The sequence below is a fragment of the Adiantum capillus-veneris genome, chromosome 11 (assembly GCF_014529385.1).
Source record: "Adiantum capillus-veneris isolate H3 chromosome 11, ASM1452938v2, whole genome shotgun sequence".
Taxonomy (NCBI): Eukaryota; Viridiplantae; Streptophyta; class Polypodiopsida; order Polypodiales; family Pteridaceae; genus Adiantum; species Adiantum capillus-veneris.
In genome coordinates this window covers 31,148,259-31,163,577 of record NC_140941.1, presented here as the reverse complement: position 1 = coordinate 31,163,577, position 15,319 = coordinate 31,148,259, and the positions used below count along the sequence as shown (strand labels likewise).

The following is a 15,319-nucleotide window of genomic DNA, read 5'->3' as shown; positions in this document are numbered from 1 at the left end:
GGACTACAGTTCGGTACTTGGGTTGTCAGGTTGGTTTGGACTTGTCTCCCGAGCAACGGATTGCTCCTCTTCTCTTGTCCATCAAGAGAAAGCTGTTACATTGGAGCTCAGCACGACTTTCGCTGGTTGGTAGAGTAGTAGTTGCCAACCTGGTGCTGTTGGCGACTATGTGGTACATCACTTCCTGCTAGATCTTCTTGAGTTCTTGTATCGGCCAAGTAGAGAGGCTGATCAGGAACTTCCTTTGGTCAGGATGTGACACTCAGATGGCCGGAGCCAAGGTGGCTTGGTCGGTCATCACGCTTCCTTGTTCTCAGGGAGGGCTTGGGATCATTGATCCAGCACAGCAGAGCAGAGCCCTTCTTGGGAAGTTCATAGTCAGAGGACTTCTTCCAGGTGAGGAGCCCTGGGAGGAGTTCTTGTTGCAGAGGCTTCGTGCCAGGGTACCTCAGTCAGGAGGCCCTTGGCAACATTCGACCAGATGGATCTTTACAGAGATGCGCCGAGTTGGTTTGAGCAAGAGACTGGAGGACCGCTTCGCTGTGAGTTTGCTTCGTTCTTGGGAGCTCTTACGTCGCCTGGAGCAGCGACAGCCGATGTGCATGGAGGAGCGCCTACGGAGGACAGCCGATGTGCATGGAGGAGCGCCTGGAGGACAGCCGATGTGCATGGAGGAACCCCATGGTTAGCACTCAGAGAGGCTCCTCGGTTGGTAGTCGGCCTCATGTTTCCTAGGGTTCCATGGCAGCAGGTCCAGCGCGCTCTCTAGGTGACTGGCTAGAGTTCACAGGTTTGTCAGAGGAGGTGTAGGGTTTCCAGCTACAGGGCATGAGAGAGGTGCAGAGCATGTGTCAGGACATCTCAGAGTCAGTTCCAGTTGAGTGGCTCATGTCTCTCGAGCTAGTAGCACCCCGTTGGATGGGAGCCTTCACACGACAGGAGGTTCTTATTTCAATCAGGGCCTGCGTAGAGACTGTCCCAGCCCTGTTCTTCGAGCTTTAGGGTTGGGGACGATTACAACGAGTTGCAGTAGAGGCCCCGCAGGTAGCAGAGTGCTGTTTCGAGAGGATTCGAGTTGTGGGCATCTGGGGGAGGACTTGCGTCATACACTCTGACCCAACAGCTCCCGAGACTGGACACTGGAGGCTATGGGCTTGGGAGTGTTGTCCACTGGCACGAGTACAGTGGGATCCTTGTGAGTGGCTATGGAGGGATCCCTTCTCTTTTGCAGACCACCCAGGAGTTCCCTTCTTTTAGTACACTGTTCGGCTTGGACGTCATATACTTGTAGCACAGAGAGAGGCTCGCCCCGCTGCAGCACGTCATTGGTAGGAGGAGGGCCTCACAGTCGAGTTCTTGGTAGCCTTTTGGCATAGGCTGTGGGACTCCTGACAGCCGAGACACGTCAGTTTGTTTCAGTGGATGGTTGCACACAGAGCTATAGCAGTAGGGAGCTGGCTTGTGCATAGTGGTCTCTCGGCCGCATGTGCAGCGTGTGACCAGTTGGTGGAGAGTCAACGTCATTGTCTTTGGGATTATCCCTTGGCCTAGCAGGTGTGGCTACGAGTTCTTCGGTTGATGCCTACTCTCTCCACGGCTAGATAGTACACTTGGGGGGCAGCGGCTTAGTCCACTCTCACGGGCTCGGCACTTCAGTTTGAGCTATCTTCCACCAGCAGGATGATAGTGATACAGAGGGGGGCGACCTACACTCGAGTCTGCTACAGAGCTAACTCCACGGGAGTGGTGCAGTGAGAGAGAGGAGTGTTGGGAGCTCATCAGTGGCCTGACACTTTGGTTCATCTGGCGGGCCTGCTGTTTCCGCATTTTTGAGGCTCGCTCTGTGCCATTAGCAGAGACTGTTTGTGACTTTTGGCTAGAGCTGATCCATACTCTCAGAGGACAGCTTGAGGGACTACAGGGCAGTTCCGACTGTATGCGGGAGTGCCGCGAGGCTTTTCTTCGACTCTGGCGCCCTGGGCCTTTCTACACCATTGTCAAGGGTGCTCAGATGGCACTAACGACCACCTGTGTGGCTCTTCCCTCCTCCCATCCCTTTATTTAGCCTCATTGTATATATGTTGTTCTTTCATTGGGAGAGTCTCCCCATCATGTTTGTTGTAGCCCTCTCTTGCAGAGGTGGTTGTAGCCCTACGGGCAGCTTTCATTAACTAATAGAAGGATCTTTTTCTCGGGGAAAAAAAAGACATAGTATTCATAGGTATTCTCTAAGAGAGATGGGATTATTGTGCAGATGATAGAGAGAGTTCTTTTAGTCTTTTTGGTATAGAAATAGTAGAACTTGGTTCACCTCCATGTTCTGGATTTCTTGAGCATTTCGCTCCTCAGATTCTCTAGGATCTTGAGCATCATGCTCTTTTCCGCCTCTCACAGAATTCTATGTCTTGTGAACTTCCTGCAGAGAGTGATTTTTTCCCAACTCTTCGAGCTTTTCCTACAGGTTTTGAAGTTGTGATTATCTGCTTCTCTCTTGACTTATTCGCGTACCTTCCCAGAGTCGTTCTCCTCTACAGAGAAAGAGAGGAGATCTTGCTCTGAAACCGTGTCACAAACAGGAGCACATAACAATATCAATTCCACTCTGATAAGTAGAATTGATCACTTAATATTTATGTTTTTTACATCCTTTTCTTGGGTAAGAGGATTTCCCTCGGTTCTCTTTGAAATCATGTCATCAGTTTTATAAAAAGACTTAATCGATTAGAAGTTTAATTGAATAATCTTTTTTTTCTTTTTTACTAAAAAATAAAGATTTTTGGAGTAAGTAGGTATCTTTGAGTGTTAATTGGATGAGATATTCCTCTTGTAATTTCTTTATACTATAAGTAATTTTTTATAATTATCATTTAATTAAAGAAGTCCTTTAACTAGGTTTATCTTTAGTTTATATTTCATTTTCAATCTTAATAAATTATAAATTTCTATCGGTTAATGGTTTACTCACCTTAAATTGTGATTGGATATGTTTTATCTTTATAAATTTTTATAAATTTGATTTATAAACTTTTCTTCCTATACTTATGGTTTAATTTAGGCAAAGTTTTGTTAAAAGTAATTTGTTATACCAACCAGTTATGTTGAGGTAATTTTTTCACCCTTCAATAGTGATTTTAGATCTCAGGTATTTATTTGATAATTATATAAATTCATTTACTAATATTTTTTTTTTCTATTTTACACGTAAAATCTGTTACTTTTAATGAAGATAAATATTTAAACTATTTATTTGAGGTTCGGGTATTTATCACGGATTTTTCAAAGTATGTTCTATCTCTCATAATTATGTCAAAAAGTTTTTGATTTTTTTTTTAATAATGTAATTTTAATGAAATAATTACGTAAACTAATTATCTGAGGGTAACATAATTATCACATGTTCTTTAATGTGTAATTAACGTCTGATAAATAATTCAAAACATTTAGAATCAATTTACTAATTTTCTCTTTTTAAATTGTCCTAAAAATAATGTAATTTTGTTAAGATAATTAGGTAATGTAATTATCTTAAGTTAACATAATTATCATAGATTCTTTAAGATGTAATTAATCTCTAATAAAAAACTCAAAGCATTTAAAATCAAATTGTTAATATTTTTTTAAATTTGTTTTAAAAACAGAGCAATTCTGTTAAAATAATTAGGTAAATTAATTATCTGAGGTAATTAGTTATCACGGGTTTTCTAACATGTAATTAACATCTGATAAATAACTCAGAGCATTTAGAATCAATTTGTTAAATTTTTTTTAAAATTTGTTTTAAAAACATAGTAATTTATTTAAAACAATTATGTAAGTTAATTATCTGATGTTAACATAATTATCACGAGTTTTTTAACATGCAATTAACTTCTGATAAATAATTCAAAGCATTTTGAATCAATTTGTAAATTTTTTTCTTTTAATTCGTCTTAAAAATAGAGTAAGTCTACTAAAATAATTACGTAAATTAATTATCTGAAGTTAACATAATTATCACGGGTTCTCTAACATGTAATTAACCTCTAATAAATCGTTTAAACTATTTTGCTAATTTTTCTCTTTTATTTTGTCATAAAAACATAGTTATTCTACTAAAATAATTAAAAATTTTAATTATCTGAAGTTAACATAATTATCACGGGTTCACTAACATGGAATTAACCTCTAATAAATAGCTCAAAACATTTTGAATCAATTTGATAATTTTTTCTTCTTGATTTGTCCTAAAAACAGAGTAATTGTGCTAAAATAATTATAAAACTTAATTATTTGATGTTAATATAATTATCACGGGATCTTTGACATATAATTAACCTCTGATAAATAGCTCAAAACATTTTGAAGCAATTTGATAATTTTTTTCTTTTGATTTGTCCTAAAAACAAAGTAATTCTGTTAAAATAATTAAAAAATTTAAATATGTGTTGATGTTAACATAATTATCACGGGTTTTTTAACATGTAATTAACCTCTGATAAATAGCTCAAAGCATTTTGAATCAATTTGATAATTTCACTTTTTTTAATTTGTCTTAAAAACAGAGTATAATTCTGCTAAAATAATTAGAAAATTAGTTATGTGAAGTTAATATAATTAGCACGAGTTCTCTAACATGTTATTTATCTCTGATAAATAACTGAAAGTATTTTGAATCAATATGATAATTTTTTACTTATAATTTGTTTTAAAACAGAGTAATTGTGCTAAAATAATTAGGTAAATTAATTATGTGAGGTTAATATAACTATTACTGGTTCTTTAACATGTTTTAGCTTTCGACAAATAATTCAAAACATTTTGAATCAATTTGATTATTTTTTCTTTTATTTTTCTCTAAAAATTAGTGCAATTCTGTTATATTAATTATAAAAGTTATTCAAAAAATTATAAGATAATTTTTCTAGCTTAATGAGAGTAGAATTCAGCTCTGATAATTATCTCAATATAATCTAAGCTTAGTTAATATAATTCCCATAAATTTATGGTTAATATGGACAATTTGAGTCATAATATGATATAATAATTATTTAGCTTAATATTTTTATATTTAATTATAATAATCAGTAAAAATTATTTAAGTAAGAGAGGATTTTTGAGTATACATAAGATTAATCTTTAATTTATTAAGAAAATAGGTTAACGTAGCTTTGTTAATTAAAAAGAATTACACTAATTACCATTTAATTTAATCAATTAGAGTGTAATCTGTAGTGATTTTTTGCGTAGCGGTCTCTCTATATGAGAGAGAGTGTCAAAGCTCTGAGATTAAATTTTTATGAAGGAAAGGGGGTCTTTTTATAGTTTTTTTGGGTCTCGGGCTGTTCTTGGCAGGTTTTGATACCTCAAGCAGGTCCCTAGCTTCAAGGTAGCGCGAATTGTTGCTATTTCGGTCCCTCACAGATTTCCCTCAGCTCCACACTGCATCCACAGCTTCCATAATCGATATTGGTTGATTTTATTGATTTCTAATGATGAAAATTGGAATATCAGTTAACTCTAGAACGTTAGGAAAAGAAAGTCTTTGTTAATAATAATTACTGAAACTATCCAATTTTTATTTACTAATTGAATTCCTAGTGAAAGCTTTTAGGATCCGTAACCTATCCAGTTTTTATCGGATTCTGATTTTGAAAATTAGTTCGGGCAGAAACACTTCGGACCATCGAAGACACACTTGCATGACCACTTGAAGTGTTTTTGCCCACTTGAGTCTTTCAAGATTGAGTGCGAACCCTTCTATCTGTCCCGCATCAATCAAGAAAATTCCGCCAAACTGTGATCAGCTGATTCTCTATGTAGAAGGAGGAGAAAACATTACATCTAATAATTGCATGATGCTGTTGCGTAATACAAAACTATTGGAGCTGCAAGCAGCCTCGAACATGATGTTGAAAATCACAAACTTTCGGTAAGCTTGACGGATATTTTCTTGTATTGATAGGGAAATTCTGATTTCACAATATACCATAATTAAAAATGCAATATAACTCGTGCCTATTTTTTTCAACTTTTACCCTCCTAAGGTCAGGACCTTGTTAAACCATGCTCTGATGCCACTTGTACTCACAGCAAAAGCAGGATATTCTTAAACTCCAACCAGATTGTATTCTCGACACTAGGGAAAGGAGTCTACGAAACAGAGTTATCTGAGAACATTTAGTAAAATGGAAGGACTACCTCACTGAAGACGCCACTTGGGAGGATGAAGTATCACTTCGCAAAGATTTTTCCAATTTCGGTTGAGATTAGGACATCTCAATTACTTAAGTTGGGGTGATTGTAAGGTTTCCAATTTTTGAAACCTTAAAAATTGTACAAAGCTTGTAAATTAAATTGAAAACCAACCTTGACGCAGCTACTTAAAAAGACAGCCAAACTTACATGGGAAAAAGAACACGAGGATGGTTTCCTCAAACTAAAACAAAATCTCACATCAGCCCCTGTACTCAAACTTTCTGACTTCACTTGAGAGTTTAAAGTACTAACAGATGTCAGCGGTCTTGCTATAGGAGGAGTTTTAAACCAAGAACGCAGACTAGTCGCCTTTACTTCTTGAAAATTAAGAATCCACGAGCTGAATTATCCAACTCATAATCTGGAACTCCTAGCTGACATCCATGCTCTAAAACTCTGGAGACACTATCTTCTAGGAGGAAAGTTCCTGTTAATCACTGATCATCAGAGTTTAAAATGGATTTTTTCACAAGCAACACTCAACATGAGGCAGAGAAGATGGATAGAACTCTTACAGGAATATGATTTTGAAATAAAATATAAACCAGGGAAAGAGAATGTGGTTGTTGATGCTCTTAGTCGTAAGGTTTTTCTTGGGGCTATTTCCACAGACGACAATCCAATCCTAAACAAGGTTAAGGAAGCTTCCCTAGAAGATAAGGATTATCAAAAACTTCTACAGATTATTAATCAACAGGACCTAAAAGAGAAAGAAAAAGACAGAATGAAGGATTATTCACTTGAGGATGGGCTTCTTTATTGTATCGGCTTTACATTCCTAAGAATCCAACATAAAAGAAGCTAATCCTTTATGAATGACACAACGCTCTAGTTGTCGGCCATCTTGATAATGCAAAGATCCTTAATGCCATAAGGAAAGGCCATTTCTGGTGAGGAATGAAAGGAGATATACTTCGCTACATCAGACAATGTCTTTCTGTCAAAGAATTAAGGCTGAACGAGTAATGATGCCAAGAAAACTTGAACCTCTAGACATTCCTCAAATGAAGTGGGAACTCATTAGCATGGATTTTGTAACAGGTCTTCCCACTGTTCAAGGGGGTTACGACTCCATTATGGTGGTAGTGGATATGCTGACTAAAGTATTCCAGTTGATGCCTGTAAAACAACTTACACTGCATTAAACATAAGCCGTCTCTTTATCCAAGAGATCTTCAGATTACACGTACTTCATAAGAGAGTAGTCAGTGACAGAGATGCAAAATTCACTTCAAAATTTTGGAAAGCTTTATTTGAATCCTTAGGTATAGAGCTATGTTTCAGTACATCCTATCACTCTCAGACAGACGGCCAGACGGAAAGAGTGAATCAAGTTATTGAAGACATTCTTAGAGCCTACTGTAGTAGAGAACCTCGGAAATGGATCCAATTTTTTCCTCTAGTAGAATTCGCCTATAACTCATGCTTTCATAAAGCATTGGGATGTCGCCATTTAATGCTCTTTATGGGCATGAATGTATATCACCCCTAAACTTTTCTAATCCTACTACAAGAGTAGAAGCTTCAAAGCAAATGTTGGAGGAGATGGATGCCCAAACCAAAGCCATAAGACAAGACATTCAGGCAGCCAAGGACCGCCAAAAACAATATGCTGATAAAAAACGATCTGATTGGTTTTTCAAACAAGGGGATAAAGTATTCCTTGGGGTACGGCCAAAGAGAAGCACTTTATCCTTGGGAAAATACAAAAAACTAAGTCCCAGATGTTGTGGACCTTATGAAGCGATTAAAGTAATCAGTGATCAAGTTTACAAACTGAAACTACCTGAGTACCTCAAGGTCCATAATGTATTCCATATTAGTCTTCTAAAACCCTACATCCCAAATCCCAATCACAGTCTACATGACGAACAGATTGTGATGCAGAAGCATGAAATCCTTGAACTCCAACCAGATTGTATTCTTGACACTAGGGAAAGGAGTCTACGAAACAAAGTTATCAGAGAACATTTAGTAACATGGAAGGACTACCTCACTGAAGACGCCACCTGGGAGGATGAATTATCACTTCGCAAAGATTTTTCTAATTTCGGTTAAAATGAGGACATCTCAATTCCTTAAGTTGAGGTGATTTCTAGTTTCTGAAACCTTAAAAATTGTACAAAGCTTGTAAAATTAAATTGAAAATCACTATTGAAGTTACGGTGATATTGGTATTTTTAAAATCAGAAGCAGAGTTTTGTAGTAATTTTCAGAATCAGAATCCGATAAAAATTGGAGAAGTTACGGACCTTGAAAGGTTTCACTAGGAATTCAATTAGTAAATAAAAATTGGATGGTTTTAGTAGTTATTATTAACAAAGATTTTTTTATCCTAAAGTTCTAGAATTAACTGATATTCCAATTTTCATCATTAGAAATCAGTAAAATCAACCAAAATCGATTCTCGAAGCTGTGGAGGCAGTGTGGAGCAAGGGGGAACCTGCCACAGACCGAAATAGCAGCAGTTGGCGCTACTTCATAAAAATAGTTGGCGCTACTTCATAAGACCTCTTTTCCTTCATAAAAATTTAGATTCGAAGCCTTGACGTACCCTCTCTCATATAAAGAGACCGCTACGCAGAAATCATTAGAGATTAAGCTCTAGTTGATTAAATTAAACGATAATTAGCGTAATCCTTCTTAATTAACAAAGATATGTTAACCTATTTTCTTAATAAATTAAGGATTAATCTTATGTATACTTAAAAATCTTCTCTTGATTCAATATTTTTTGTTGATTGTTGTAATTAAACTTAGGGATATTAAATTGATTAATTATTATATCATATTAGGATTGAAATTATATATATGAATCATAAATTAATGAGAATTATATTAATTAAGTTTAGATTATGTTGAGATAATTACGAGAGTTACATTGAACTATCATTAAGCTAAGAAAATTATCTTATAATTTTGTGAGTAATTTTTATAATTAATTTAGTAGAATTACACTAATTTTTAGAGAAAAAAAAAAAAAAAAATAATCAAATTGATTCAAAATGTTTTGAGTTATTTATGAGAGGTTAATTACATGTTAGGAAACTCGTGATAATTATATTATCCTCACATAATTAATTTATCTAATTATTTTAACAGAATTACTCTGTTTTTAGGACAAATTAAAAAAGAAAAATTAACAAATTGATTTAAAATGTTTTGACTTATTTATCAGAGGTTAATTACATAATTATGTTAACTTTAGATAATTAATTTTTTTATTTATTATAACATAATTACTCTGTTTTTAAAACAAATTTTTAAAAAAAATTAACAAATTGATTCAAAATTCTTTGAGTTATTTATTAGATGTTAATTACATGTTAGGAAACCTGTGATAATTATGTTTATCTTAGATAATTAATTTACCTAATTATTTTAGTAGAATTTCTTTGTTTTTATGACAAATTAAAAGAGAAAAATTAACAAATCGATTCTAAATACTTCGAGTTATCAGATGTTAATTACATCTTAAAGAATTTTTGATAATTATGTTAACTTCATATAATTACTTAACTTATTTATCTTAGCAAAATTATAATTTTTTAGGACAATTTAAAAAAGAAAAATTAGCAAATTGATTCTTAGTGCTTTGAGTTATTTATTAAAAGTTAATCACACCTTACAGAACCCGTGATAATTATGTTACCCTTAGATAATTAATTTTTAAGAAAAAATAAAAAGAAAAAAATAGTAAATTAATTTAAAAACCTTTCATATAATTATCAGAGATAGAACACACCTTTAGGAATCCGTGATAAATAGCACAATCTCAGATAAATGGTTTAAATATTTATCTTCATTAAAAGTAACCGATTTTGCGTATAAAATAAAGAAAAAAAAGTAAATGAATTTATGTAATTACCAAATAAATACTTGAGGTCCAAAATCACTATTGAAGGGTAGGAAAATTACCTAAGCATAAATGGTTCGTATAACAAATTACTATGAGCAAAATTTTGCTTAAATTAAATCATAAGTATAGGAGGGAAATATTATATATCAAATTTATAAAAATTCTTAAAGATAGAACGTATCTAATTACAATTTAGAGTGAGTAATTCATTAGCTGACAAAAATTTATAATTTACGAAGGTTAAAAATGGAATGATTAAGGATAAACCTAGTTAAAGGGCTTCTCTAATCAAATGATAATTATAGAAAATGACTTATAGTATAAAGACGTTACAAGAGAAATATCTCATTCAATTAATTATGAAAGATATCTACTTACTCTAAAAATCTTTATTTTGGGGTAAAAAGGAAAAAAAAAAAAGATTATTCAATTAAACTGTTAATCGATTAAGTCTTTTTATAAGGCTGCCGACATGGTTCCAAAGAGAATTAGGGGAAATCCTCTTACCAAGGAAGAGGATGTTAGCACTAAAAGAAATAAAGCCACTAATGAGCATGAAGCTGGGCTTAGCCATAGGCCGACGGAGAAAAGTCTACGGGCTCACGCCCAACAGCACATGGACGAGCACTCCCAGGTGGATTTCTATTTTGTTCACTTAAAATCTTTTAAAGTTCATTTTTAAGTTATCATTGTATACGTAAGGTTAGGAAGGATAAACTCACTGTAAACGTAAGGTAACTTTCACGAAACCAACGAGCAATGATTGTAAATAGGAAAAAAATGATTGGGTTATAATTGATTGACTTAGGAAAGAAATGTTTGACTATCTTTAAGACAGCTTGTTTCAAGACACCTCTGATTCATTGGAAATATTTTACTCAAGATAATGAGTAATAATGGCGATTCCGCCATCCAGAGTCTTTACGGCGTGCTTGTTTGTGTTTGTGGATATTACTTAAGATTTCAAGTTTATCTTAGAGGAACCGCGCGGTTGTATGGACAACCGGTTGGCGTCTGAGCGTCTCTTAGAGGAACCGCGCGGTTGTATGGACAACCGGTTGGCGTCTGAGCGTCCGAACTTTGGGTGATGGCTTTTTTCACCATGGTTTTTATAAATAAGGAATGGATGCCGTTTTTTCACCCATGTATAGATGATGTTGAGACAAGCCAGTACTGGTCAGAGATACTTCAGAATGACAATACCTTGTTTTAAGTCCAAAGATTAGCACAGTACTGGGGATCGGAAGATGGGTCCGTCCTCTCCAGTAAGAGTATCTTTACTACTAGAAAGAAGTCTATACAAGCACTTGAACCGAACGTATTACCATGTTTGTCCTAGATCAGACTGGATGGTATTAGGAAGCCTCAACTTCCTATTCTCAGGGTATACCTCATTCCTAGGAACGTCTCTTCCTTGCTTAGAAATCTCGAGAACCAAAGTTGTTGCCTTTGGATCTCACCTTTTACACTCAGGGCATGGCATCCCCTTAACTCTTTTCCGACTTTGTTCCCAGAGTCTTTTTCCCGCAAAGGGTTTAGCAAGAACTCTTGCTTTTCTAGACAGAAAGGCCTTGGGAATCTCAACTCCATGATCCCAACTCGAGAGTCTACCATTCTTAGATCCGTGGATCTACTCCCAAACTCAAGGCACAAAACCCTTTGGGCATATCTGGCTCTAGTTTCTCAGAGCGCTTTTCTGGTCTCCCTCATGAAAAGAACAGGCACATGCAATCAAATACTAGAGATCAAAACAAGAAAAACATCACCTGTGAAGTCTCAAAAGTCGGAACGCAACTCGGTTCTCAAAAAGGAATCCTCGGAGGAGATCTTGTCACAAAGTTATGACGCGGCATGCCCTAAACCTAGCAAAAAAAGAAAAAGAAGTTTTACCAACTTACAGGTTCTTGTCAAGGGGCCCAAAGGGGTTAGGATTAAAAAAAATCCTAATCCGCCCCACTTATGGAATCCGGCCGAGTGGCCTAAAAACCTTCTTGAATAAAGTGTGGACGCAAAATCGCGAAGACCTTGCTGACGTAGCAACGATGTCTATGGATTTTCGTGTTTTTCGTTGACTTTGACATGGTACTATACAGACACCCGTGATTTACGGAGGCTGCCAGCAGTGCTAGCTTTAAGGCCTAGGAGCTTTTGGGGATGAGTGCTTTTCATGTAACTGATTTTGAATTGGCTAGGGGCCTTTATAAGTGTACCAGGGCCTCCTCTTTTGGCAGATTAGCTTGGGAGCACTGCAGAGAGAGAGAGAGAGAGAGAGAGAGAGAGAGAGAGAGAGAGAGAGAGAGAGAGAGAGAGAGAGAGAGAGACTCTCGAGCATTGTACTTGTTGAAACATAATAATAAAGAAATACCGAGAAGGGGCGCCAATCTTTGGGGCCAGTACCTCTGGGCGAGGAACTCTGTCGTGCCGTGTTGACCCTCTCTCAAATTTTTGTTCAATTGTTTCAGTCACGTGTGTTGCATTAGATCTTTGGCTTAGGGTCTAGAAGAGGTGTTCACGGGTTCCTTCTTGTAAAATCAGCCCCATCTACAACGTCTATGGGCTGAAAACAGAGAAAAAAAGCAACTTGTCGCGATGGAAACAATCTCCGTAGGTCCACTTGGTCATGGCATCATCCAGTACACTTGAGGCAGCCATGGGAGTCCTTGGCGGCATCATCTTGGCTGCTGAATCTTGCAGCAGCATGGGCTGATTCTCGGGGTTGCCCTTTCTGGTGCTTGAGGGTAAGAGAGAGACCGCCTTTATTGCTTCTGGCAAACGGCAGGAATAAGGGGGTCAGGCGCCACAGAGAGAGAGAGAGAGAGAGAGAGAGAGAGAGAGAGAGAGAGAGAGAGAGAGAGAGAGAGAGAAATGAAATGAAATGATATATTAACGTCTTCAAAAGGCCAAAATGACCTATGAGACGATCAGATACAAAGTGGTGAATCTAATACAATGTCTGAAGTACAAGTACAAAAAGTACTGAAAGTAAAAATGAAAACTGAAATGAAGTGTGAAATGTGAGATGTGAAAATGTAGAATAGGCCCTCAATGAAAGTGAAAGAACTGAACAAAACCAAGAGAGAGAGAGGACACGGCATGGCGGAGTTCTGCGTCCATAGATACTGGCCCGAAAGAGTAGCGCCCTTTCTTGGTATTTCTTTATTATTACGCTTGCACAAGTACAAGGTCCGAGGGTCCTCCCGATCCACAGTGCTCCTAAGCTAATCTGCCGGTAGAGGAGGCCCTATGACCCTTTTAAAGGCCCTTGGCCAAAAGCAGTTACATGAAAAGCAATAGTTCTAAAAACATTTGAGACCCAGAATCTAGGGCTAGGCTGCCAGCAACGTAAAATTCAAGAAATCCATGCGCCTGCTGTCAGCGGGATTTCCGACCTGTCCGTACAACCGATGCCACGTCAACAATTTGGTTTTAGGCCCCTCGGTCGGGTTCCATAAGTTGTGCGTGTTAGGTTTTGAATCCTAATGCCTTTTGGCCCCTTCGGCAGGAATCGGCAAGTTGGTAAAATTCCTTCTGCCTCGTTTGCTAGGGTTTAGGCCTTGCCACATCATCACTTTGTGACATAAAAATCTAGCCATAGCATTATCGGAACGTATGTTCGAACTTAGTTTATAGAATGGCGAACCCGCTTTGGTTCTCAGGGATGTTCTCCCATATGTGGTGAAGGTATTTCTTTCCATCTTGTAATGGTGGCTTAGAGTCTTCTCCTACATCCACCACTTTGACAGCCATTTGGATTGAGCTGCTACATGGCATTATGCACGTCCTCCTCATACAAGTCACTTGATATATACTCTCCCCGTCTTGTGCATCCTCTGGGTGATAGTCTTTTAAGCATCTCAAGTGGTCTCTTTGGTACATAGTATACAGTCACCTTTTCTGCCAAAAAAGTTTAAAAATAAAAATAAAAATGGTGGCAAGAGCTGCAGGGGGGGTGAGCAGGAATGGATTGTAAGAGCATGAAGGCTGAACACTGCAGGGTGATGTTGGAAACAACAGATGTAGGTTGTGCGATGAGGAATTGGCGAGGGCAGGTTGCTTGATAGGACAAGGCACAAAGGTGTTGGGTTGATCATTCAAGTGTTTCTCTCTTCGCAATGCTGCAACCATTTCTAGGAAGATTTCTCTCTCTCTCTCTCTCTTCCCCCCCCCCCCAAACCCGGCGGCAATGGTGAATGTCAGCCCCATTTACTAACATCTTCTTTCTCGTCCCGATCCTTGGGTTTTTCCCCTCAGCTTCATTTAGTGTCAAGATCTTGAGGAGGGTTTTTTTTTCACCTATGATTGTATCTTCTACCTCACTTTGGCCATGTTTTGGAGAGAGAGAGAGAGAGAGAGAGAGAGAGAGAGAGAGAGAGAGAGAGAGAGAGATTTTTGCACATTGCTTTGTGCAGCCAAGTGAAGACAAAGAAGTTCAGGAGCTCTCTGCTGTCAGAGTAAGGTCTAGCTGTTTCCATGAACTTGTGTGATTGTGCCTGCTTTTGTAATTGTGATCGTAATATTTCTGTCACAGCATAATTAATTGAAGGGTATGTGTTTTTCGTGCAGATGAACAGGTCTAACCCGCTACTTCAACAACTGTTAGTGTAGGATTCGTAAAATGACTTCTTCAAATGAAGAAGCCAATCATATATCTCAAAGTCAGCATTTTGTTCACACTGATGGCCTCCAGTCTTGCTTGAGGGCGTTGCAGCACTTCGGTTACCTCCCCAGCATACAAGGAGCCCTGTATAGTTCCCTCACAGCATATCTTTGTCTATGTAATAATAAGCAACTCTCCTGATATCTTATTCTTTGATGTCCCATGTAAAAGGGTCGTCCGAAGAGATCTTGTATCCACCAGTTTTGTTAGATCAGTTCATTATTCTGATCATCAGAGGGTGATTTTTTGGAAAATTTCAAGTTCTAAAGATTGTCATACACGTTGCCTGAATAATGCAAGCTTTGTCCATGTTATTGCCTTATGATAATGTATACTTATTTCTTTTCCCTCCATGATTAGTTTGTCTTGATTAGGAAGGGATTGTGCATGTTTCTCAAAACGCCACATGTATGGTTGCTAATGCACCATCCAGTGTGTGTATAATATACCTAACTTTGATAGATGTGGACCAGAAGACGGGGCAAGCTCTTCTACATATGAACAGGTCTTTGAATGAGGAATCTAATTCCTCTATTATGAATCAGCCCAACGAGTCACAAAGGGTTTTT

At 37.2% G+C, this 15,319-nt stretch overlaps 1 protein-coding gene across 4 annotated transcripts in view; it reads left to right on the top strand.

Annotated features, from left to right (window-relative positions):
- CLC-D (chloride channel D) overlaps positions 1-15,072 on the top strand; it is a 168,277-nt gene extending 153,205 nt beyond the window's left edge. For 3 of the 4 annotated variants that reach the window (XM_086522960.1, XM_086522962.1, XM_086522959.1), the window contains 2 exons: positions 14,503-14,544; positions 14,657-15,072. In XM_086522960.1, the coding sequence (XP_086379086.1) occupies positions 14,503-14,544; positions 14,657-14,698 (84 nt within the window). In that variant the 3' untranslated portion in view covers positions 14,699-15,072. Of the gene's footprint in view, positions 1-14,502; positions 14,550-14,656 lie in introns of all 4 variants that reach the window. The other variant, XM_086522961.1, reaches the window with a different exon arrangement.
- The last annotated feature ends 247 nt before the right edge of the window (positions 15,073-15,319 follow it).